At 42.8% G+C, this 25,515-nt stretch overlaps 1 protein-coding gene across 1 annotated transcript in view; it reads left to right on the forward strand.

Moving 5' to 3' along the window:
* BIRC6 (baculoviral IAP repeat containing 6) overlaps positions 1 to 25,515 on the forward strand; it is a 323,928-nt gene that overhangs the window by 214,991 nt on the left and 83,422 nt on the right. The window contains 4 exon segments of the mRNA XM_077813548.1: positions 2,030 to 2,330; positions 6,296 to 6,513; positions 12,337 to 12,501; positions 15,077 to 15,245. Coding sequence (XP_077669674.1) covers positions 2,030 to 2,330; positions 6,296 to 6,513; positions 12,337 to 12,501; positions 15,077 to 15,245 — 853 coding nt within the window.

Genomic DNA, 25,515 nt, shown 5'->3' on the forward strand with positions numbered 1-25,515 from the left:
TTTTACATCCACAGTAGTTACAACAGGCATGAATCTGGGCCTGTGTGTCTAAAACTAGAATTTAAATAGTTGCTAGTATAACAGAGGGGCCCAATCCTGCCACAACTGAAGTCAGTGGAACTTTTGCCATTGACTACAATGGGTGCAGGATTGAAACTAGTGATTTGTGCTGTATATGCATATGTGTGCTTGTATAGATCTTCTGGCTTCTGAATGTTTTGGCGGTACACTGCTGAGCCTCGTGCTTATTGGAGGCCCACCATCCCTATGAGTCTTAGGTTAATTAAGGCTATTCTGACTACCCTGCCTTTCCCCCTATGATCCTAAATAAGACTTTAATCACTGAAGAACCTCTTTTGACTCCCTTAGGGCCGAGAGGAGCCTTCTAAAGATGTGGAAGAATTCCAGGGGAGCCTAATAAAGACTTTCAGACTTCAGGAAGTTGATGCAGAAGCAGAGTCTTGTTTTCTAGGCTCTATAGGCAAAGAGTCATGATTCTGCAGACCTATAGAGATTTCAGAAGTGGAACTCCATTTTTACAAACCTGAGACATCTGAAGCATCAGGTTACACAGTCAGGGTGGTGGTTGAGAACTGTGGTTATCAGGCAGTTTTTCAGCCAGTTTACCAAGGAGGCAGTCCTTTTGTTGCAGCCTTCTGTTGTCTGCTGAATCAGGTCTCTCCATTTGTAGACTCTCGGGTTTCACAGGAACAGGAAAAATTTGGAACCATTAAAAACAAATATATAAACAAACTCCTCCCCCACCACAAAAAAACACAAACTCTAAGCAACTTTCCAAACAAATTTTTAGGTAAAGTTACAGTTGCAGGCAAAAATTAGGGGTTTGAGCATGAGTTACCTTTTAAGAATGTTAGTGTTTTTTAAAAAAAAAAGTTGGAACCCATGAAATGCAGAGTTAAGGCTGTGCTTAAATAGGGCACTGAAACTATGTTCACTCTACCCCTAAAGAGGTGGCACCTTCCCGTCTTTGCAAGTAGAGGAATGGAAATGTGCACCTCACATTTCTTTTATATTTTTGTTCATACAGACTTCCAAATGAAGTGTGTTGCTTTGTCTTCATGCGAACGTTTTCTCTTTTCATGTAATTAGTGCTCTGGAAAATTTAAGTTTGTACATGGAAACATGCTAGCTCTATCCTAATGATGCTTTGAAATATGTTTGCTACGGCTTCCCAAGGCCTGATTCTGCAAAGTGCTGGCATCCCTTTTTAGGTATTGGGTGCTTTCAGCACTTTGCAGAGCCTTTTTGATGGTGGAGAATAATTGCTTTTAGTATCCTACTGCCTAATCTATAAATTTCTCTTGGCTACTGTGTGTGGCCATAAAACGACCTAACCTCTCACTACCATTGAGACATTCTACTTTGTGTGAACATTGATTTATTGCCACCTGTAATATCAGTTGGCTCAGCTGCTCATGATCTGGTTTTAGTACAAGGAAGGAAATGGGGGGAAAATTCCACATTGTGCTGTGGTTGTCTTGTTTTAAGAGTTAAAATAAAGCCAGTTCACTTCCTTTTTTGAACAGGTGTGTGAACAGCTTCTCTCTAATAAATAATAATAAATGAATTCTTTTGTCGTTTTTCATCTTCATGCCGCAGGTGATCTACGCATCGGCGGCCAGAGCCCCAGGTCCTTTTAAATTGCTGGCCCCGGGGCAGCTGCTCCTTTTGCCCTCTCCCCCCCTCAATCAGTGGCTGGGGTGGGGCAGGAGCAAAAGGGGCAACAACATTAAAGCGCTGTCATGGCAGCACTTTAACCAGGGTCCTTTGCCGCAGTAGGGCAGGGCCGCCAACAGGGGGGCGCAAAAGGGGCAGTGATGTTAAAGCTCTGCTGTGTCAGCGCTTTAAAGTCAGCTGGATACGGGCCGGTACTGGCAGCCACTTTTTACCGGTATGCTGTACCGGCTTATTTTCACCCCTGACCGGAATGAAATTGTGTGCTGCAAGAATTGACTCTAAATGATGACTACTTCCAAGGATTGTGTTAACTTTTTTGTTGTTTTTGAAGGTGAGTGCTCCAGTAGTTACATCCACTACACAAGAGAAACAGAAGGACAGTGATCAGTTTGAATGGGTTACCATTGAGCAATCAGGAGAACTAGTTTACGAAGCCCCAGAAACAATTGCTGCAGAGCCTCCACCAATCAAATCAGCAGTGCAAACTATGTCTCCCATACCAGCTCATTCTTTGGCTGCCTTTGGATTATTTCTTCGTCTCCCTGGCTATGCAGAGGTGCTGTTAAAAGAGAGGAAACATGCCCAGTGTCTGCTTAGATTGGTGTTGGGGGTTACAGATGATGGCGAAGGAAGTATGTACTGTAACTACTACATTTATTTGTAATTTTATTTGCTAAATTGTTCTAACTTACATTTAAGTGTATTTACAATGTGATGCTTTAGAACAGGGGTGGGCAAACTTTTTGGCCACTTCTGGGTATGGAAATGGTATGGCGGGCCATGAATGCTCACAAAATTGGGCGTTGGGGTGCAGAAGGGGGTGAGGGCTGCGACTGGGGGTGTGGGCTCTATGGTGGGTCCAGAAAAGAGGAGTTCAGTGTGTGGGAAGGAGCTCTGGACTGAGGGGGGTGGGGGGCATGAGGGCTCCAGCTGGGGGTGCGGGTTCTGGGGATGAGAGTTTGGGGTGCAGGAGTGTGCTCCAGGCTGGGACCAAGGGGTTCAGACGGCAGGAGTGGGATCAGGGCTGGGGCAGGGGGTTGGGGCATGGGAGGGGGTCGGGTGCAGGCTCGGGGTGGGGCTTATCTCAAGCAGCTCCCAGAAACAGCATCATGTCCCTCTTCCGTCTTCTATGCGGAGTTGCAGCCAGGCAGCTCTGCATGTTGCCCTGTCCACAGGCGCCGCCCCTGCAGCTCCCATTGGCCGTGGTTCCAATGGGACCTGTGGGGGTGGCACTTGGGGTGGGGGCAGCATGCAGAGCCCCTTGGCTGCCCCTACATGTAGGAGCTGGAGCGGGAACATGCCACTGCTTCTAGGAGCCGAGTGGGGCAAGCCCCCAGACCTCGCTCCCTGACTGGAGCGCCGGAGCAGGTCAAACCCCAGACCCTGCTCCCCAGTGGGTGCTTGAGGGCTGGATTAAAATGTCCGAAGGGCCAGATGTGGTCCCAGGCCATAGTTCCCCCACCCCTCCTTTAGAAGGAGGTTGGAATTGCTTTGTGTAGTTTGTGAAGAACTCAATCTTACCCACATCCTGGATCATATAAGAAAATTTAAAAACTGGGTGACAGATTTTAAAATAGTTGTCACAGGGAATCCTCATCGAATGAGGGTGTTTCTAGTGGGGTTCCATGAGGATCAGTACCAGGCCCAAACTACTCAACATTTTCATCCATGATCTGGAAGTAAATATAAAATAACTGCTAATTAAACTTTGTGGATAACACAAATATTGGCAGAATGGTGTATAATGATGAAGACAGGTCAGTCAGACACAGCAATCTGGAGCACTTCGTAAACTGGGCCCATTTAAAAAAAAAAAAGGGCATTTTTTATACAGACAAATGCAAAGTTATATGTCTAGGAGCAAGGAATTCAGGCCATACTACAGACTGGAGGGCTCTATCTTGGGAAGGAGTAGCTCTGAAAAGAATTTGGGGTCAGAGTGGACAAGCAGCTCAGCATGAGCTCCCAATACACTTCTGTAGCATAAAGGACTAATGAGATGCTTGGATGTATAAACTATAAATGTATAATGTATTATGTATAAAATGTATGGGGGAATAGTGAGTAAGTTAGAAAAGTGATTTTTACTTCTATGCAATGTTGGTGAGACCAATACTGGAATACTGCATACAGTTCTGGTGTCCACAGTTCAAAAAGGATGTTGAAAAATCAGAGAGGAGGCAGAAGAGAGACAAAAATGATTCAAGGCCTGGAGAAAATGCCTTACAGTGAGAGAATTAGAGTTCAGTCTGTTTAGTTTATCAGAAAAGATTGAGAGGTGACCTGATTACAATGTGTAAATACTTTCACAGGGAGAAAATACTGGGTACTAAAAGGGTTTTCAGTCTAGCTGAGACATGCATAATAAAAACCAATGGCTGGAAGCTGAAGCCTGACACATTCAAACTGGAAATAAGGCACGCTTTTAACATTTTAACTTTGAGGGTGATTAACCATTGGAACATACTACCAATGGAAGTGGTAGTTTCTCCATCTTTTGAATTCTGTATAGCAAGACTGAGTGCCTTTCTAAAAGATGAGCCCAATAACTTGTGTTTGGCTAAAGCATAACACAGGAGGAACTGGGTAAAATTTAAGGGCCTGTGATATACAGACGGTCAGACTAGATTATCTAAAGGTATAATAGTGATCTAATGGGCCATTCTGGACTTAAACTCTATGCATTTTGTGTAGGGCCAGACCAGTGAGGGTTTTTTTGGTTGTTTATTTTGGTAACACAATGGACATGGTCAGTACTAATAAAATTGGCCTTAAAACCATTAATAGAAGAGGTAGCAAATGTTTTTCTGGATCTCCTTCACCCACTGGTAGCCTGATGAAAACAAATAAACAAATTTCTCAGCTCAGATATCTTGGCCACCTTTTTTCTGAAGGAAACATGATCCTTCCATGTTTAATTAACCAGACATTTATCCCTTTGCAAAGGCTAAGCCCCTAGATACCTCTAGTATCAAAACAAGAACCTGTTCCTCCATTCATAAATTGGTTAAATGCCCCAAGGGAGTATCTGTGCTCCCTAGAACATCCATCCTAGTTCAGAACCTCTGCAAAAAACAAAAGAGGGAGGGGCAATAAACTTCCCAGTTTGCTCAGCTAGTCCCATGAACTTTGGCTTTTGTTTGCCTCTTAATTTTGTGTTGCTTTTTCGGTAAGATTGTGCACACTGTGGGAGACAAAGTGAGCCAAATAAATGAAATTTGATATTTGGGTATTTTCCTTCAAATTTGGGTAGTAAACTGACTGAAGGACCATCCAAATCTCATGCTTAGCCTGCTTCTTTTATATAATGTAAAGATCTATATCTACAAATCCCTGATATGGCCCAAAATAATTACCATTCAATACACCTCTGAGGCAAATAGTGTATCAATGTTCTCTCAGTTGGTTTTTCTACCATCCCCTTGTGGCATGGCTGATGAATAGAGTTAGGGAGCCTATAGAGAAAGAGAATACATACTTTATATTTCTTGTCATATAGACAGCGGTCATGGGACTTCTTGCTCTTATGGAGTAATAAAACCTTCTTTTAGACAACAGTCTGTTTTGTTCCTAAAAAAAAAAAATAAAATAAAATAAAAGAAGTTAGATGTTTTGATAAGTTTGTGTATTTTGTGATTTTTTTTTAAAGTAAAAATCTCAGGAATCACTTTACTGTGAATAAATCTACTTATTAACAAATAGTCACAAGTTACTTATTACACAGAGAAAACAAAGTTATTGGACAGTTAGATGTTTAAAATATTTCCAGGACTTGAGCTAGCAGTGTCTCTCTCATTCTTGTAAACAGTGTGTCTATTTTTTTCTTTTGAAATATTTTGAGTCAAATAGGGCAGAAGAGTCCATAAAATTGGACAGTTTTAACTATGTACATCGCATTAACAGGCAAGAATATTGTTACACTGTGATTTTACAAATCATTCTCCTCCTCTCCACCCTTGATAAAATAGGGCTAACTTTAAAAATAAAATTATAGTACAAAACTCAAACAATGGGTATCTAGTAAAACATAATTTTAGTTTTAATGTCCTGTAGTGCAAATGTATTGAATCGCTACACTGTTTCATTGTGTACTCACCTCATGAACAGCATTACAGTTTGTGTCACAGCAAAGTTTATCCTAGCATTTATCAACATATTTTTAAAGTGGAGAGGTTTTTCTCAGTGGCTTCCTGGTAGGGCAGCTGTTTGTATAAACTTTCTCTAAACTTTACAGAGTAATCCAATCTTACAATCAAAAACATGACCAAGTATGTAATTTAGTGTAGTGAGAGAGTTGTTAATAAACTAGCTTTTCACCCTTGGAGACAAGGATTTAAATCTTGTTTTTAATCACAAATTATATGCATTTATTGGTCTCAGCCTAGTCCATAAAGGAAACCAGTTCATATCTCTTGCCCATATTTCCCACCAGAATTTTGGCTAAAAAGAAGCCTGGCAAAAAATAATACATTCTGCTGAAGACTTAATATTGTCAGAAATATAGCTGAATATTTTCAATAAATCATTGCAAAGATGAACATTATGTGCTGAACCGTTAAAAGGAAATATTTAATGTTTTTATACTTTCTCAACCTAGGTCATATCCTGCAGTCACCTTCGGCTAACGTGCTTCCAACTCTTCCATTTCATGTGCTGCGCAGTTTGTTCAGCACCACACCATTGACTACTGATGATGGAGTGCTCCTTAGGCGCATGGCACTGGAAATTGGGGCAGTGCATCTTATACTTGCTTGTCTATCTGCTCTGAGCCACCATGCCCCGAGAGTGCCCAACTCTAGTCCCAACCAGTCAGAGGTAAGCTTAGCTTCTGGTTAGTGACTGACTTAGCTGCAGTAAGCTCCAGTGACCGAGTAACTATGAAAGTCTTGTTGCTGGGGTAGCATCACACATCTTCCTTAATCTAATGTCCTGTAGCTCTTTAAAATGAATTCTTGAGAACTTGAATTCAGGTGAATTGCAAAAGTAATTTGAAAGTCCTTGCTAAACTACTGCTGCTTACATATTTCAATGCTCTGTGATAACCTTAAAAGACTTACTACATTTAAAAATAAATTACTTAAACAGAATGTAAAGATTGCAAAGTCAGGCACGGAAAAGTTAAGTTGCCCATGTAGCCTTTAATTTGGGCTGCTTGTGTATCTGTATTATGATGCAGTCTTTAATTACATGATCTCATACTATTTTTTCCACAGGACTCCTACCTCATTCAGTGCTCAAGATGGTCAATATTTTTATCCTCACTAGTCAATGTGTGCCTCTGTCTTATATACTCCACACCATCCAACCCTACACTGAATGCAGAATTATTCATTAAGTGGTTTTCATTCTTCAATAAGTGGTTCACAAACCTTAGTGAATTCATCTTCATAACTTTTCAATAGGGTAAAGTGCTATTTTATCCCCGTTTTACAGATGGGGAAGTGAGGCACAGTGAGATTAAAGCCAAAGGGCCTAGAGCCGGAATTTTCAGAAAATTTAGTATTTTATAGTAGTTAATATGTTCAAAGCACAGCTCCCATTGACTTAAGTTGCAATTATGAGAGCTCAGTACTCCCACAAATCATGCCCAGGTATCCCAAATTTGGCGAATAGAAAATGAGTCACACACAGTTAAGGACCATCTGTAAAAAGTTCAAAGTGACTTGTCCAGCATCTCACAGGAATGCTGTGATAGAGGTCTGGATAAAATGCAGTTTTTCAGGGTGGCATTCAACTACTGTAACCACAAAAGCATCCTTTCTCTAATCCCTGGCTGTATTTACTACACACCTTCCAACTTTGGACAAGTGAGGTAGGTGAGGGGAGTATCTAACTCATTCACTGCACAATCCCAATTAATTCCCTGAGTACTGTCCATTCTGTGCTTTGAATGAGGCAGGCATCCTGTGGGAAGAAAACTAGTATGTGATCATGTAGTCAGACTGTATCATCATGCATACACACAAAGGGACCAAATTAAAGTTGAACCTACATGTTCATGGGTTTTCTGTTGTATGGAAGGAAACAAAAGTGGAGGCGACAGTCAAGAATCACTACAGTTTAAAAGTCTGTTTAGTCTTCCTGCCCCTCCCTCCCTTTGTGATTCTGAGATGAGACTGAGGCACCTAGCAGGCACAGATGTTCTTCCATTTCTGCACCAATCAGAAGTAGTAATGAAGGGACACAACCTATTCTAGAGAGAAATAGTAGAATTGATGTTTATGAATCAGGTAGAGTTAACATTAGCCTTCTCCCAAAAATATCCCAGCTCACATTAGTTATGGGCTGTAAGCCCAATATCAGACCAGAGAGCAGAATATTTTAGCAGTAAGTCTCCACACAACTTCAGAAGTGCATAATGCAGCCTGGCCATTACAACTGGCTGGCACACAAGGCTCCACCTCATCCGTTTTAATACACTCACCAGTGTCAAGATATGGTATAGCACAAGTAATATTGAAAATGGGAGCTCACCTCCTGGAGCTGAGAGCAGTAGAACCAGTTCCGTCAGAATAAATGTACACCAGTGTATACTTCATAGTCTTTATAATCCAAAATTCATAGACGGTATCAGAGTGATCATTGATGTGAAGCGACTAAATAAATGGTTAAGGAAAGCAAGATTCTGGATGGTAACCCTAGGATCAACTGTAGTTGCTCTATATCCAGGAGACATCTGCCAGCTCAACACACATGGAAGTCTATCTCCACATTAACCTACGATCTTGTCATAGTAGCTTTCTGAAATGCATAACCTTGCACTTCTAGCACAAGACCGTGTCTTTTTGATCCATCTTCAGCTACCAGGGTTTTCACAGTGATCCAGTAATAATTCTAGCAAGTCTCTGGTCCAAAAGTACTCCCCATTTCTCGATGATATCTTTATCAAACCTTCATCCAGAGCAGCAGCTAAGTAAATGAATTCTCCAAAAATTACTGCTTAGGGTCTAAATCCACACACCAGATACAATGCAAAATCATGTACTAATACTGAATGGGACAGTGTTTTTATTTCCCTCTGAATGTTGGTGAACCAAACATAAGAACAGACTTGCTGGGTCAGACCAGTGGTCCATCTAGCCCAGCATCCTGTCATATGACAATGGCCAATGCCAGGTTCTTCAGAAGGAATGAACAGAACAGGTAATCATCAAGTGATCATCCCCTGTCGTCCACTTCAAGCTACTGGCACACAGAGGCTAGAGATGCTCAGAGCATGGTGTTGAGGACAAGAAAACATATTGAAAGTCCAACCATTTCACCTTCCTCTTTTGCAACAAATACATGTCTTGCTGGGTGGGGAGCACACCTGGAAAACAAGACGGTCACATGTAGAGAATGCCACATGGAAAAGAGAAAGTATCCGCTTCCTAGAGTTCACAGAAATGAATGCACTACAAAGTTTTTATCACCACTACCTTGGAGGCGAGCGTGTTTTGTTTCAGTCTGATTTGAACACCATGGTCACGTATCTGAACAATTGGTGGAATCAGAAGCTCACAGCTCCTCTCAGAAGCAAGGGAAATTGTTCTGGGCAGAGAAGAGTATCTTATCACTCAGAACAGTGCACATACAGCATACCCTGAATCCATGAATAGGATTGGCTGAGTAGCTATCTTACCAACAAATCTGTACGGCATCTGAATTAGGAAATCTTTAAACTAGTGACCAAGCAATTCAGACACCTGGAAGTAGATCTCTCTCGCAAATCACAGAAATGTGAAACTAGATCACTGTTTCATCAGCGAAATGGATTCTCTTTCAGTAGGCGCAGATGCCCTCACACAGATGCTTTCCCACCCCTCCCTGTGATAATGAAGATAACTTTTTAAAAAATGAGAGATTCACCGAGCCTGTACTGAAGCCTATATTCTTGAGGTGAGGACTCTCCTGAAGTGCTCAAGTCCAAAGAGACAGCATATTCATCTGTAGTAACATCTCCATGAATTTGGGCATGTTGTAGTTTTACTATTAAAGTGGCTTTAGGCTCCAATTTAAAACTAAAATCATGAATGCAAAGTATTGCCAATATATTACTGCAAAGGCCATAATGATATATTTATGTAGTGTAACAATGTTATAATTTCAAATGTTACTGATTTTCCAAGATGCATAGTAAATATATTTTTATTTGACTTCTATTGTTTTTCCCAATTCAAAATTTGTTAATTTATAATTCAATCTGTTTATATATTTTAATGTTACATGAGTGGTATTTGCTTTTTATTACAAATAATTTTAACAACTTTATTTCCTCATTCTCTTTACTGTACTTGAAACAACACAAAAGGTGAAAATCAGAAGAGAAAATGAAGTCCTCTCCAGTTTTTGGCATAGGCCAAAATTTTCAGTATGGGTGCCTGATGTTAGGCACCTACATAAGTGACCTGCTTTTCAGAAGTGCTCATTACCCAAAGCTCTCAGTAATTCTAATGGGAGCTGTGAGTGCTCAGTATTTCTGAAAAGCAGGTCATTTATTTAGGTGCTGAATATATGTTTAGGTGCACAACTTTAGGCACATCTAAGATCTGGTAACTATCTTTTAAATTTAACATAGGCACCAGAATATTTTAACACATGTTAAAACAGTTTGCTAATCTAATGCTATTTTGCTATTAAATTTATTTTATTATTTAAATGCAGTAATGAGCACCATAAGCATCAGCAATCTGGACACCTCAAAAAAGTTAGTGAAATAAATCTCATGACACTCCAAGGTCAGGAAGTATTATCCCCATTTTACTGGAGTAGAAACTGAGATGCCATTGAGTTTAAGTGACTTGGGCCACATATGAATTGTGTGGCAGAGCTGGGAATATAACCTTTCTCCCTGATATGTAGGCTTATGCCTTAACAATTCCATTCTTCTTTTACTACTTTAGCAAGTTTATTCACAGTTAATCCATGTAGTTTCATAATCAAGTCTTAGCAGCCTGCAGAAAGGTTTGAAATGACATTTTATCTTCCATTCAAATTTGTCTAATAATTATAATTTTCATTAAACTTGGCTATATTTTAGTGCTAGTTGTAGAGCTGCATCGTTTAACATGATCCTAATTAGCCTTCATTAGTGTACATTATAAAATATTATTATTGCCAACGTGATTACAGTAAACAGAAACGATTTACTGTCCCATGCAAGCTGAAAATTACATGGGATGATTTACAGTCCTGGTTATGTACTAGAAATCCACATGCGTTGCAGAGTTTTTCCTGTGCCGGCGTTTGAATTCCAATGGATGTCTGTGATGGGTTCCGCCCAGGATGCTGGGGTTTCCCTGAGCCCCCCCGACCCACCTGCCTGGGCTCCCTCTCACGCTGTACTGCTGTGACAAACTGTCAAGCCTTCCAGCCTGCACTTTCACTAGCATACATACAGGTAGGGACACACCCAGCAGCAGTTACATGCAGGCTCTCTGACCAGCCCCTGCATAGGAAGGCTACAGTTAAGGCAACTCCCAGCTCCACAGACACGCACCGAATCTAGAGTATAAACACCAAATTATACCATGTTGCGCTGCACAGGGAACTGTATAGCATAAGCTCATAAAATTCGCCCCCTCCTCAATGTGGAGAGGAATATGCAACAGCCTTTTGCCCCTGAGATAAGATTCCCATACACTTCACTCCAACTCACTTGTTTAGGTAAAGCAAAAACAAGTTTATTAACTACAAAAGATAGATTTTAAGTGATAGCAAATGGATCAAAATAGATTACCTAGCAAATACACAAAAAATACAAACTAAACTTAACGTGCTAAATAGGGTGAGAATCTGCTATTCATATCCAAAGAGATGATACAAGCAGGCTGCAGATTCTCAAGGGGCAAGTTGCACTTGCTTTACAGCTTGGAATCCCTAGGTGTTTCATTCACAGACTAGAAATCCCTTTAGTCTGGGTCTAGCACTTCCCCCAGTTCAGTCTTTGTTCCTCGGGTGTTCCCAGGAGTTGTCTTGTGTGTGGAGCGAAGAACCTTAGATGATCACTACCTGACTTGTATAGCTTTTGCATAGGGCAGGAACCCTTTGTTTCAAAGCTTATTTCCCAGACCAATCTCTGGAAAAATACTGACATCCCAAGATGAAGTCTGGAGATGTGTGGTCTCATCACATGTCCTTGTAGAGTCACAGCAGCCATTACTTGGAGGCTGTCTGTAGCCTTTTCAGGAAGGCTCCCCAGGTGGGAGATAAACTTCTCCTAAGGCCTATTGTTTTTTCTTAATGGCTTGTTGCCCTGAATGGGCCCTTCCCCACCCACTATCTAAACTTAAAGCATCTTGTCTAGTGGGTGTTACCCAGGTGTAACTACATTTGAAATACAGATACATAGTCAATATTCATAACTTCAGATACAAAAATATTACATGCATACAAATAGGATAATCATGTTCAGCAAATCATAACTTTTCCAATGACACCTTACATGGTTTATCTTGCACAAAATACATCATAATTATGTCATAATATCATAATAATCACTAACATAATAATTACTACGAAGAATATGGGGTGCAGTGTCAGTGTGCATGAGTTTGTTTTGATAAGTAAATAAGCAACAAAAAACCTTTTCCTGAAGGACAGAGAGAATTTTGAAGGACCTGGACAATATGATGTAGAATCACTTTTTGTTTTTGTTAGCCACAGGTGTCGAGCACGCACAACAGTGCATCAACAGAAGAACAGCAACTCTACTGGGCTAAGGGTACTGGCTTTGGAACTGGCTCCACGGCTTCTGGGTGGGATGTAGAACAAGCTTTGACTAAACAAAGGCTGGAAGAAGAACATGTCACCTGTCTTCTGCAGGTATGGAATGGTGAAGTATAAATAATATGTGTAGGGATTCATGCATGTGGTGGTAATATAGTTAAGCCTGTAAAAAAGTTTGTATTTTTAACCTCTTTTTCACTCAAGTATCTAAAGTGTTTTACTTATTAGGCCGAAACACCTATCAGCCATTTGTGAGCCTATAGTTTAAAAAAAATATATCATTTTTCCTGTTTGGCTAAAAAAAGTCTAGCTTTTTTCTTATAACAAATGTGAATGTTTGAAAATGTGGGACTGAACCAGATGGAGCAGAAAATCCCAATAAGCTATTTGCTTAAAGACAGATGCAATACACCTGTGACCTCAAGTAATTAATTGTGCAGCTGTTTTGTTAGACATTTGCAAGCTAAGCTGCTGAAAACAGGAGGTTGTAAGCTTGATGTGCATAATAGCTTTGTAGCAAAGGTGGATGCCCCTGTGATTATATGATTGGGGGAGGGGTTTGTTCCTGACCACCAGAAATGAGAACACATGCCAGCCTTTCAGGCTGGGGAGTATTTCTGTGTTATCTTAACACACCAGTTACTTTATCAAGGTCAGGAAGGTTGCAGAGCATTGCCTTCTATAGACTGAGTTCGATGCTTTAGGACCTTCAGAATCACTTGAGAGTATATAGAGCATGTCTCTGTTCAACCAGGTAATACAGTGAATGTAGCAAACAGAAATTAGCAAGAGATCACAAGAAGCTCAAGTTTAAATGATAAACACAGATTTTTTTTTCCCCCCTAGGAGAAGGATCACCTATAAGTTTATAACCCCTATCATGGTGATCCATAAAAAGAACAGAACAGAAAAGCGGATGTGCTTAGCTGTCAGCACATGGACAGCTCTGAATGTTCACTGAACCAAGAATATTCTAGGAGATTTCTGTGGTGCTTTTATACTTCCATGTAGACCTATTGGCATCTAGGCAAAAGCAAAGGCAGCTGATCAGAGAAGCAGACCTGGGAGACTAGGAACAGACTAATTTCTAGTTTGCCAAATAGGCTTCTTTGTGATTTCCCCCTTTTTTTCATCACTAGCAAGGGTAACTGGTTTGTTTAAGTCCCTTCTGATTACCCCAAATTTTCCAAGAAGGTTATGTTTTCAGACACAGGAGAGTTGTCTCAAAAGGCTTCATTCAATCTTCCCCCAGGCACATCTCTATTCTCTGGGCTTGTTCAGCATACCACTGAACTTGAGCCATGTACGTTTTATTTATGATTGTCTGAAATGAGCTTATTGCTACTTCAGAGCTGAACAAAAGTTTAAATGTCCTGAGGCTATGGCATATTCTGACAAAGAAGTATATAGTTTAAAACTGATATAAATATTGCCTTTTTTTCATTTATAAAATGTATTTATACTCTTAAGTACTGAAAAAGAAAGACGCATAATTTTAATACATAAAGAGCCACATTGTCAGTTAAAGAACTCTGTTAGATCACCATTATTATACATGCATATGCAAAAGAATCCGTCTCCTATCAAACATCATTTATAGGGAAAAAAACAAAAGAAAACAAACTATGTAAATAAGCCTAGTAGTAAGGCATGAAATTCAACAAGCTCATGCTAACAAACATAGGGAGTGAATTCCAGAGCCAAGGGCCCTTTTTATAAGAAATCCTATCTGCAATCAGTACAAATTTAACTCATGGAGTTGTCAGCTCATATGCCTATTCATATGCCTATATTCACTAATCTTTACTGCTGGGATAGAGCACAGGGGAGAGGCCATTTTTAAGGTGGCTCAGGCCTGAGCCACATAAAACGTAATAGGTAAAAAAATGATAGTTTCCAGTTAGTTTCCAAGAAACTAATTTAAGTCATTGTGATGATTAGAACACAAGCTTCATACTCCCTGCAAGACAATTCACTACACAAACAAGGAAGAAGACAGCTGTGTTATTCACTGACTGAAGATCAAAGGCGGTGTTCAGTTATATTCCCATGCAGGGACTAATCTCATCAGAAGTGGTCGAAGCATGGATAACTGGATAGGTCCACATTTAACCGTAAAAGTTGCAGTCTCTTTGCCAGATGTTGATGATTAAGGTATTCTTTGTTGTTGACCATCTAAGATCCAAGAGGGACCCAACAGGTTATGCATTTTATTATTGAGAGGGCAGATACCTCTCACTGTCTTCACTGTTTGCCATATGATTTACAAATTAGATTTATCATGGGATTAAACTGGAGATAGGATGTATTTAGAAGGTAGCTATTCTGATAGGAGTTTCCGATCTCCCCCAGTGTCACATAACAAAGATATGTCTAGCAATTTAGTGCTTTCAGTGGGTTTTTTAAATCTAAACTTTTGTGTAATTATTTGAAGTGGCTTTATTTAATGCTTAGGTTACATTCTGATCTTAACAAAAATAGTAATAAACTGTGATCTGGTAATTTCTGTATAGGATTCTATCTAAATAATCTTTGAGCTCACAGGAGTAACTTCCGACATTTAATAGGCAAAATAACAAGCCAGCCATTAAGTAGATATGGACAGTTTGAGTTATTGCCTCTAAAATGCATCAGATTTTGACTAAGTGTCTCAATATATTTTAATTTTCAGGTTCTTGCTAGTTACATAAATCCTGCAGGGAGCATATCAAATGGAGAGACCCAGACTAGCCACGAGGGTAGAGGACAAAACAGCAATGCTCTTCCATCAGTTCTGTTAGAGCTACTCAGTCAGTCTTGTCTCATTCCAGCAATGTCGTCATACCTCCGTAACGATTCAGGTAAAGTGCTGCTGTTCTCTCTCTCCCTCTTTTTTTTTTTAAATTATTTATTTATTTAAAGCATATTGCACTTTTCTCTGAAATGAGCCTGGTGGAAAAGCAGAACTGCTATTGACAAAATCAGGGTAAATGTAAAAATTAATTTGCAAGAGAATTTCAAGCTACTTGAACAAAATAGACAGCACCTGCAAATTTCCATCAGGGTTACTTTTGACATATTATTACTCCTTTATAGTAGATTTACTTAAGTCTTATAAGATGAAATTTGTTTGCTGTGGCTGTTGATGTGATCTCTCTTTATTTTGTAGAGTTTTAAACTCTTGCACAGTTTAAAATTATCCTTTTTTAAAAAATTTAAAACTATTTTAAAAAAAATTCTGTTTACAGATGCTGTCACCTTGAAAAATCACATTTCTGTCTGACAATTTTGTATTTTACTATTCTTCTTCAAGAGCTAGTCCCAAGGATATTCATTATGGGTGCACATGTGCTCCTGGGAGTGGAAATTGTTCTGTAGCAGTGTCTTGGTTCACCCCTGCCCACTGTGCCTCCTCATGCTGTGAACCAAGGGTTTAAGTGGCGGTGTGGATTTTTGGTCTACAGTTAATCTTTCTGTCCTAAGTGTGTGGTGTTAATGAGAAATTTATAGTTGACTTAATGTTAGTGTGCATACACATGCCAGTTGTGTATAGGCATGCGTGAGCCCTGCCATTACTTCTGAACTCTCTAAAAGTGGAACTGGGGTGGGTATTCAGCCATGGATGATTCTGTACTGTTTAAAAAATTCTGGTTTAGTCTCCTGAAGCTACAATAGCTGGCTCCCTCTCAGTTGTGATGTCACAGATGTCTTGGAAAAATCATGGAGCAGGTTCTCAAGGGATCAATTCTGAAGCACTTAGAGGAGAGGAAAGTGATCAGGAACAGTCAGCATGGATTCACTAAGGGCAAGTCATGCCTGACTAATCTAATTGACTTCTATGACAAGATGACTAGTTCTGTGGATGAGGGGAAAGCAGTGGATGTGTTGTTCCTTGACTTTAGCAAAGCTTTTGACACAGTCTCTCACAGTATTCTTGCCAGGAAGTTAAAGTAGTATGGGCTGGATGAATGGACTATAAGGTGGATAGAAAGTTGGCTAGATTGTCGGGCTCAACGGGTAGTGATCAATGGCTCCATATCTAGTTGGCAGCCGGTAGCAAGTGGAGTGCCCCAAGGGTCGGTCCTGGGGCTGGTTTTGTTCAATATCTTCATAAATGATCTGGAGGATGGTGTGGATTGCACCCTCAGCAAGTTTGCAGATGACACTAAACTGGGAGGAGAGGTAGATATGCTGGAGGGTAAGGATAAGATACAGAGGGATCTAGACAAATTGGAGGATTGGGCCAAAAGAAATCTGATGAGGTTCAACAAGGACAAGTGCAGAGTCCTGCACTTAGGACGGAAGAATCCAACGCACCACTACAGACTAGGGACCGAATGGTTAGGAAGCAGTTCTGCAGAAAAGGACCTAGGGGTTACAATGGACGAGAAGCTGGATATGAGTCAACAGTGTGCCCTTGTTGCCAAGAAGGCCAATGGCGTTTTGGGCTGTATAAGTAGGGGCATTGCCAGCAGATCGAGGGACGTGATCGTTCCCCTCTATTCGACACTGGTGAGGCCTCATCTGGAGTACTGTGTCCAGTTTTGGGCCTCACACTACAAGAAGGATGTGGAAAAATTGGAAAGAGTCCAGTGGAGGGCAACAAAAATGATTAGGAGACCGGAACACATGACTTATGAGGAGAGGCTGAGGGAAATGGGGATGTTTAGTCTACGGAAGAGAAGAATGAGGGGGGATTTGATAGCTGCTTTCAACTACCTGAAAGGGGGTTCCAAAGAGGATGGCTCTAGACTGTTCTCAGTGGTAGCACATGACAGAACAAGGAGTAATGGTCTCAAGTTGCAGTGGGGGAGATTTAGTTTGGATATTAGGAAAAACTTTTTCACTAGGAGGGTGGTGAAGCACTGGAATGTGTTACCTAGGGAGGTGGTGGAATCTCCTTCCTTTGAAGTTTTTAAAGTCAGGCTTGACAAAGCCCTGGCTGGGATGATTTAATTGGGGGTCGGTCCTGCTTTGAGCAGGGGGTTGGACTAGATGACCTCCTAAGGTCCCTTCCAACCCCGATATTCCATGATTCTATGGATTCCCACGGGAGCTTGAAAATGGCTTGCAGGGCGTCATGTTAGTATTTCATTCCTTGAGGCATAAGACAAACCATTTGGGATCAGAGTTACCTTTTAACAAGTGTTTTTTCAAAACCATGCATATAGAATGAAATAAAGGCTGTTTAGCTGGCTCTCTGTAACTACTCTGTGGTAGGTGGGGCATTGTGTTATTTTGTGCTGAAGCAATCTAAAAATGTCTTCAGAGAACCTCAATCAACAAAAATTTTGAACAATGTGAAGAATGTTTCTCTGGATATTTGAGTATTTGACACATCACTGTGGGATTATCTCATTTTCAAGAACACTTTGGTCAAGTATTTACAAACTTGCAGCTGAAATTTAAGATAAATCAGAGTAGCTAATTTCAAACACTGTGGCTAATTGAAGTCCTGTTGTGGTGTTAATCTTCTTATCTAAAATGGTGCCGACTAGTTTTATGTTCCATGGAAACAACTTACTTATTTTTGCCTGATAGAACAAGTTGTTTTGTTAATTGTGGCTGTGGGCCATGTTGTCCGTAAATGACTTATTTTAAAAATGGTTTATTCCTTCTGTAAATTAACTCTTGTAATATACAGCATATTAGATTTTTTTTCTGAATCTATTCATAAGTTATTTGAATAGACTTAAGTTAGAATTTAATAATTCAGATCAAGATTTTCAAAAATAGGTGCCTAAAGTTAGGGTCCTACATCCCTATATAGGTGTCTGCTTTTGACACCCATTTTTGAAAAATCTTTGTCTAATTTCTTGCAGGGCTCTGTATCTCTGGTGGAAATGAATTTTAAAATTTCCTGTGGTCTAGAGCAAAGTTACCATCCCTGTGTCCAAATGTCAGTTCTGCTGAGTGGCACTTAGTACTGTTAACAATTTAAAAAGAAGTTAAGAATCCTACTTGTAACAAACTTTTAATTGTAATTTTTATTCAGTATAAGGTGTTGTTCTTCGAGTGCTTGTCCATGTCCATTCCACATTAGGTGTGCGCACGCCGCATGCACTAGCATTGGAAACTTTTTCCCTTAGCAGTTCCCGGCAGGGCCCCCACTGCGCCATGCTTCTATACCCCTGCCGGCCCAAACCCGTCCAGTTCCTTCTTACCATCCGTGGCGGCGTTGGAACAACAACAACCCCCGCACCCACCCCCGCCGGTAGAAGAGCAGTCCCTTAGCCTTTAGAGTAGCTGTTATCAGTTCGTTAACATACCTATTGTGGACACTTAAGTCATTAGCTGCTTGGAGGCTTCCAGCACCCGCTCACGGCTTCAAGGCTTGCGCCACGTGCCGCAAACCTATGCCAGTTAGTGACCCCCACGACTCGTGTCTACATTGCCTGGGGGACAGACATCAGACTGAATGGTGTAGGATTTGCAAGGCATTTAAGCCAAGAACAAGGAAAGAAAGAGACTTTCGTCTAAAGCAGCTGTTGATGGAGGCTGCATTGCAGCCGCCAGGCCCAGAGTGCCCAACGCCTGCTCAGGCTTCCTCGGTGCGTAGTGCCCCAGAGCTGTCGAGAGACCCGGCACCAGCTAAGCACTGTAAACTGTCGGCCCCAGAGTGCCCTGCTAGGCCCTGGCGCCGCTCGTCCTCCCTGGTGCGGCCCTCAGCGCAGCCGGAAGGAAGGCGCAGTCGTTCCACGCACAGGAGGCTGGCGCCTCCCAAGGCACCGAGCACTGATAAGAGCGGGAAGGCCGCGGTACCGGTGCTGACACTGTCAGTCCCAGCAGCACGAGCCCAGACCTAAGTGAGCTCGGTGCGGACGATGGGCTTGAGGGCATAACGGATCAGCCCTGTACACCTGGTACCCTTGAGGCTGCAAAGGACCTCATCGAGCTATTGGCAGCGAGCCCCCTCCCATATGGGGAGAACCCTCTGGCACCCATGCTTTGGGTGCCGTCGAGGGCTAAGCTGGCAACGGTGTGCAACTCGCGGACACCATCCTGGCACCGCTCCCGGAGTTGGTCCTGGTCGAGCTCCGACTCCGCGGACTCACACTTGCCAGCGGCTCAGAAGGAGGTTGCGACACCGGCAGTGGGTCGGCATGAGGAAGCACCGGAAAGGGCACGCCGCTCTCCGGCACCACCCAGAGACCAGCACTGGGAGGAGTTGAGACGGCCCTCGCCAGAAGACTCCCGCAGATGGTCTTGGTCAAGGGAACGCTGGCACAGGTCCTGGTCGGGGTCCAGGTGCTGGTCCTCGTCCTGGGGATACTGGTACTGCTCCCGCTCAGCCAGGAGCCACTTGTTCTTCCGCCGGCACAGATCGTTGGCACTGCCATGGCCTTCACGATCAGCATCCCCGCAGTCCGGCGCCGACTCCTACTCCGGCTGCTATAGCTACCTGCACCGGGCCCTGGACAGCAGGGACCCTCAGGTGGGCTGGCAATCCCAATGGGGGCCGCTAGGCCACTGGCCCTTCTGGACCCCCTGGGCCTATCAGGAGCACCAAGGGGCCCTGTCCAAGGCAAGTTACTCGGTACAGCGGTCCTGGTCCCTGCACCGATGCCAGATGGTGCTGGAGCCTACAGTTTCCAGGCCTCCAGCATTCCCCCAGGATAAACGGGAGAGACTGGCACTGAATCCGGTGCCATCCCATGGACTTCCAGCCTGAGCCGGAAGCCCCTCCCATGGGAGAAGGGAAGCAGGAGGACCAACCAGAGGGGGTCGAGCAGCAGCTAACCTCCTCGTCTTCCCCGGATGAGGCAGTGGCAGGTACAGAGGTGTCCAGCCCTCCACCGATAGATCATAGAGCCCACCAGGAATTGCTGCACAGGGTCATCCAGAACTTGGGGTTGCAGGCTGAGGAGATGGTTGGGCAGGAGGATCCCATGGTGCACATTTTGAGCCCCAAGTTCCATCCAGAATAGTGCTCCCACTCATTAAGACCATTCAGTCCAACTATAAGCCTATATGGCAGACCCTGGCCTCCAGCGGCCGAGGGAGTGGAGCATAAATACTTTGCCCTTCTAAGGACTATGAGTTCCTGTTCTGCCACCCGAGTCCATGCTCCCTAGTGGTTTCAGCGGTAAATGAAAGAGAGCACTATGAACAGCAGGCCCTGGCTCCTAAGGCCAAGGAGGCGAAATGCCTAGACCTTTTTGGTAGAAAGGTGTACTCATCTGGGGGTCTTCAGTTGAGGATTGCGAACCAGCAGGCCATTCTCAACAGGCACAATTTCAACTCCTGGGCAGCGGTGGGGAAGTTTAGGGACAACCTCCCACAAGGCTCCCAACAGGAGTTCACAGCCCTGGTGGACGAGGGGAGGGCAAGGCAGTAGCCAAGACCTCTCTCAAGGCTTTCCTGGATTCGGCAGATACGGCGGCTAGAACAATTGCGTCGGGGTGGTCATGAGGCAGTTGGCGTGGCTCCACGAGTCAGGCCTGCAGCCTGAGGTACAGAATACACTCTAGGACCTCCCCTTCGAAGGGTCTGGGCTCTTCTTGGACCAGACAGACACAAGGCTGCACAGCCTCAAGGACTCGCGAGTTAGGCTTAAGTCGATGGGTATGCACACCCCGGTGACCCAGAGGAATCCCTTTAAGCCGCAGCCTCCCCCTCAACGCCGCTTCCAGCCTCACCATAGGCATGAGCCTTACCGTAGGCAAGGCAGGGATAACTGGCTATGGTGCAACAACAATAGTAACAATAATGCACCGGGCCAGAACAAACCCTAGCCGGGCACTAAGCCAGGCTTTTGAAGGTGCTCTCGAGGACAGCGTACTAGACCAGTCACCGGATCCGTCCCTTGGTTTCCTGAACTGCCCGTCCCGTTTCTCCTGTGCATAGGCCACCATTATGTCAGACTCTTGGGTCTTACACACGGTATGGAATGGGTACTCGCTGCAATTCGCCTTCCTCCCCCCTCTTCCACCCCCCCTTCGCCATCCCTCTTCAGGGACCCCTCTCACGAGCATCTCCTAGAGAAGGAAGTCTGCTCACTGGTAGAGGCGGTGCTGCACAGGGGTTCAACTCCCGGTACTCCTCATCTCCAAGGCCAAAGGGGGCCTTCGCCCCATCCTAGACCTGCGCAAGCTCAACAAGTTCCTGGTCAAGGCCATGTTCCGCATGGTCTCTCTGGGCACTATCATCCCTTCCCTGGATCGGGGGGACTGGTACGCTGCCCTTGACATGAAGGACGCGTACTTTCATATCGCCATCCACCCAGCATGTCGGCGGTTCCTACACTTCACCGTGGGCCGAGAACATTACCAGTTTGTGGTTCTCCCATTTGGTCTAGCCGTGGCCCCAAGGGTGTTCACGAAGTGCTTGGCGGTGGTGGCGGCCTTCTTACGGAGGCAGAGAATCCGGGTGTACCCATATCTCGACGACTGACTCCTGGTGGGCCGATCCAAGGCGGAAGTGAAGGGCCATGTGGAGGTGGCCCTGAGATTGTTCAGCAAGGTGGGGCTCCTGGTCAACGTCCCCATGTCCACGCTTGTGCCCCTGCAGAGAGTGGAATTCATAGGGGCGGTCCTGGATGCGGTGCAGGCCAGGGCAAGCCTTCCAATATCCCGATACCGGGCTATCCAACAAGCGGTGGCCTCCCTGCGCCAGTTTCCAATGACAGTGGCCAGGTGCTGCCTGCGGTTGCTGGGCCACATGACAGCATGCATGCACACATGTGATCAGGCATGCCAGACTGAGACTCAGGATTCTGCAGGCCTGGCTCACTCAGGTGTACCGCCCAGGCAGGGACTCCCTGGACTTGGTAGTGACAGCCCCAAGGGATGTGCTAGACTCCCTGCAGTGGTGGCAGTTCCTGCCTGTGGTATGCTCAAAGCACAGTATATTTCTTAACTAAGTATCCTAAAAGAAAAGTGACTTTCTCAAGGCCACACAGTGAGTCTGTGGCAGAGTCAGGATTCTCAGGTCTTTCTAACTCTCAATCCTGTACTCATTCTTCAAGACCACGCTACCTTATTGCCAGAAGTGCTGAGCGTTCACCACTTCCATTGATTTTAGTTGCAAATGTGAATGCTCAGCATCTCTGGAGATGAAGGCCGAGGGATCTCAAGTGTGCACACCCAGAATATGAGTAGCACACAGTTAGTAGTAGTCTATGAAAATTTGAATTTAGGTGACTTTACCCAGCACCACAGGGGCCAGGGATAGAACCCAGTTCTTCCTGGTATCAAACTGCGCTAACCAGATTTTTTTCTTCCTGCTTCATTTACTACACACCTACCAACTTTACAAAGCAAAGGTCCTACAAACAGCCTCATTCGCCACACCGCCTTGATTCATTTTCTGAGTACCATCCATCCTGTCTACTGAATGAAGCTGGTGTCTTGTGGAAAAAATTGTATGTGATCATGTAATTAGACACTGTCACAGTGTGTGTGTGCATTAGGAGGCAGAATAAAGGTTTCATGGAAATCCCTAAATCTGGTATTTCCAAATTTGAGTGCTTGAATTTGCAGTATTAGCATGTTTAATGTTGTAACTTGTAAGTTCTTCTCTAGGGTTTTTGAAAAGACAAATATTGTGCAACTGTTACACCCTCCCACCACACCACTCCATCAGCAGGGCTTGAACCCCAGAGTCTCTGCAACACAAACACTAGCACTTGACCTAAAAGGTGAATTGCCCTAGTAGGGAGCGCAAGTAGACTATTATCCTTTGTAGACATGTGAGTAGAGAAGCATGCATAATACACTGAGTGTATTATATATGTTTGAGTAGCCCCATTTTACAGACAAGACAGCGGCATACTCAACAGCACTGCCCCTCAGAAATAATCTGCCAAATCTAAATAGATGAGACTTGAATCCGCCCTATTAGAGATCTTGGTTTTATTCCAAGCTTGTGTAACCTCTCAGTGGGGTAAGATACCTTATCCAATAAGGTTTGTAAAGGGCACAAAAGTATTAACACCAGTCAGTGTGACTAGAAGAAAGGACTTGAATTCATGGTCTCCTGGCTTCTAATCCAAACTGAGAAACTAGGGCGCTGCATGTGCCCTAGTTTCTCAGTTTGGATTAGAAGCCAGGAGACCATGAATTCAAGTCCTTTCTTCTAGTCACACTAGAAGTCACACATAAAATGTTCAGGGGTTTTCACATCCACCCAGGAATAAGTTGTATTGAGCAACACAATACCAGAAAATAGCAGTTTTCAGCAGCTCCATAACTTACCCACAGCAGAAGGAATGGCCATGGGGTCAGCCAACGCTTACCTTTACCTCAGGACTCTCCCACTGCTGCAAACCATGGTGAATCCAGAGATCTTTTTCAAAAAGGTGGGGGGAGGAGGAAATAATGGGAAGGTTTTTTTATGATGGAAAATATAGAGTTGCTATTGCTCACTCTACAATTAATATTATATAGGTTGCTGCTGCTGTTATGATGTTAGAATAGTCTTTCAGTGTTTTGGTGATGACTGCAATTTTATGTTTTATTTGTAGACTCATCTTAAGCACAGTTAGCTACAAGTACCACATGTGTCTTGCCTGTGAAGTCTCTTTTTGGCAAAGCTTGTTAATAGGCACCTCTGTTTGTGAAATGCCCAAATATTAAGCTGCATGTGGTATTGATTTAATGACAACTCTTTCAACTAGAAATTTATCTTAAGTTTTCCTGAGGTTTAAATATGTTCTGGCAGGTTCATTCTAGATTAACTGGCTCTTAAAAAAAAAAATAAATAAATAAAAAAATATATATCGCAGAAGATCACGTGTTCCCGATAAAGTGAAATTTTTAATAAATAAGCAGATGACCACTTAAATATCACTTAATCATTTAGAAACCTCATCTTGAAACAGGTCTTTGCAACCCAAGCAGATCACTCAGTCATGTCCTGCATCATTTTCTGGGGAGGAGCAAAGTGATCCAGATATCCTTGAAATTGTAAATTGGACACTTTTCATTAATTTCCCTAATTGCGTTTTTCCCTGTAATACAGAGAAGGAAAAGTCCTTCATGAACAGGGTGAAGGTATTCAGACATTATTCATAAGGGTCAGAGTTACAATACTACTGAAACTATTACTCTGAGCGACTTTTATTTATATTTGTATTCTTTGTGTAGAATTACCATGACATTTACAATTAATATTTTTTATAAAAGAATATTGAAGGAAACTCATCACTTCAGTGCATGATGAGATTTTAATATACGTATGTCTTGTTCATGTCTGAATTAGAACATGATACACATTTACATTTGTATTCTGCTATTTTCATTTGATAGGTTTTTAAAAACATAAGAAAAAGTTAACAGAACATGTTTTTCTTAATGAGGACTTAGGTATATCTCATCTTTGTAGTTTCAAGTGAAGTTTTTTTACTGTTGTTTCATAATTTTTACATAGAACCTTTCATCCATAAAGATCAACCCTAATCATTTTTCAAATACAGGAGTGACTTCATCTACTGATGAAATGCAGCCACATCTGCAGTGAAACAGTTTGTTTGTTACATCAGTAGTTCCCAGCTGTGGATGGCAACTAGTTTGAGTCACCATCTAGTTCTTGGGAGAGTCATCATCTGGTTGAGTGTTTCTTACATTTTATATTTAAATAGTAAAGGTATTTTATTTGATCCAGAGGACTTCTGAGATGTGGGAAGAAATAAATAGTACCAACCAAAATTTTTAGGTTAGGTAAGGGAAGGCAGAAAAGAGAGAGAAAGCGATTATCCCTTTTAGTCCAAGCAGCTCAGAGTCTATGTAGAATCAGTGGAGTAAGGGAACAGAAGACAGAAAGGAAAGGAAAAGAAAAGAAAATGAGCTGTCTTTTGTTACGTATTTATACAGTGCATAGCACAATGGGACTGAGACAGGAAAGCTCTACCAAAAATTACCACTGTTTAAAAATACTTTTAAAATTAAATTTCGCAGTACTGGTTTCTCTGTGAATTGGTTCTCATACACAACACAGTAGATCTACCAGTCTGGAGAACTGTAGGCTGACTACACCGGTCTGAGCCCACAAGGGGAAGAGTTTGGGTGCCTCTGTCTCTCTTTATAATAAAGGCTGGTAACTGCATCACAAGCTACAATATTCTGTCTTTGTGTTTACTAGAAGAAGCTGACATAATGCTGGCTGCTGGAAAGTCTTGGGACCCTTGTGTTT

The sequence above is a fragment of the Eretmochelys imbricata genome, chromosome 3, assembly GCF_965152235.1.
Source record: "Eretmochelys imbricata isolate rEreImb1 chromosome 3, rEreImb1.hap1, whole genome shotgun sequence".
NCBI classification, from domain to species: domain Eukaryota; kingdom Metazoa; phylum Chordata; order Testudines; family Cheloniidae; genus Eretmochelys; species Eretmochelys imbricata.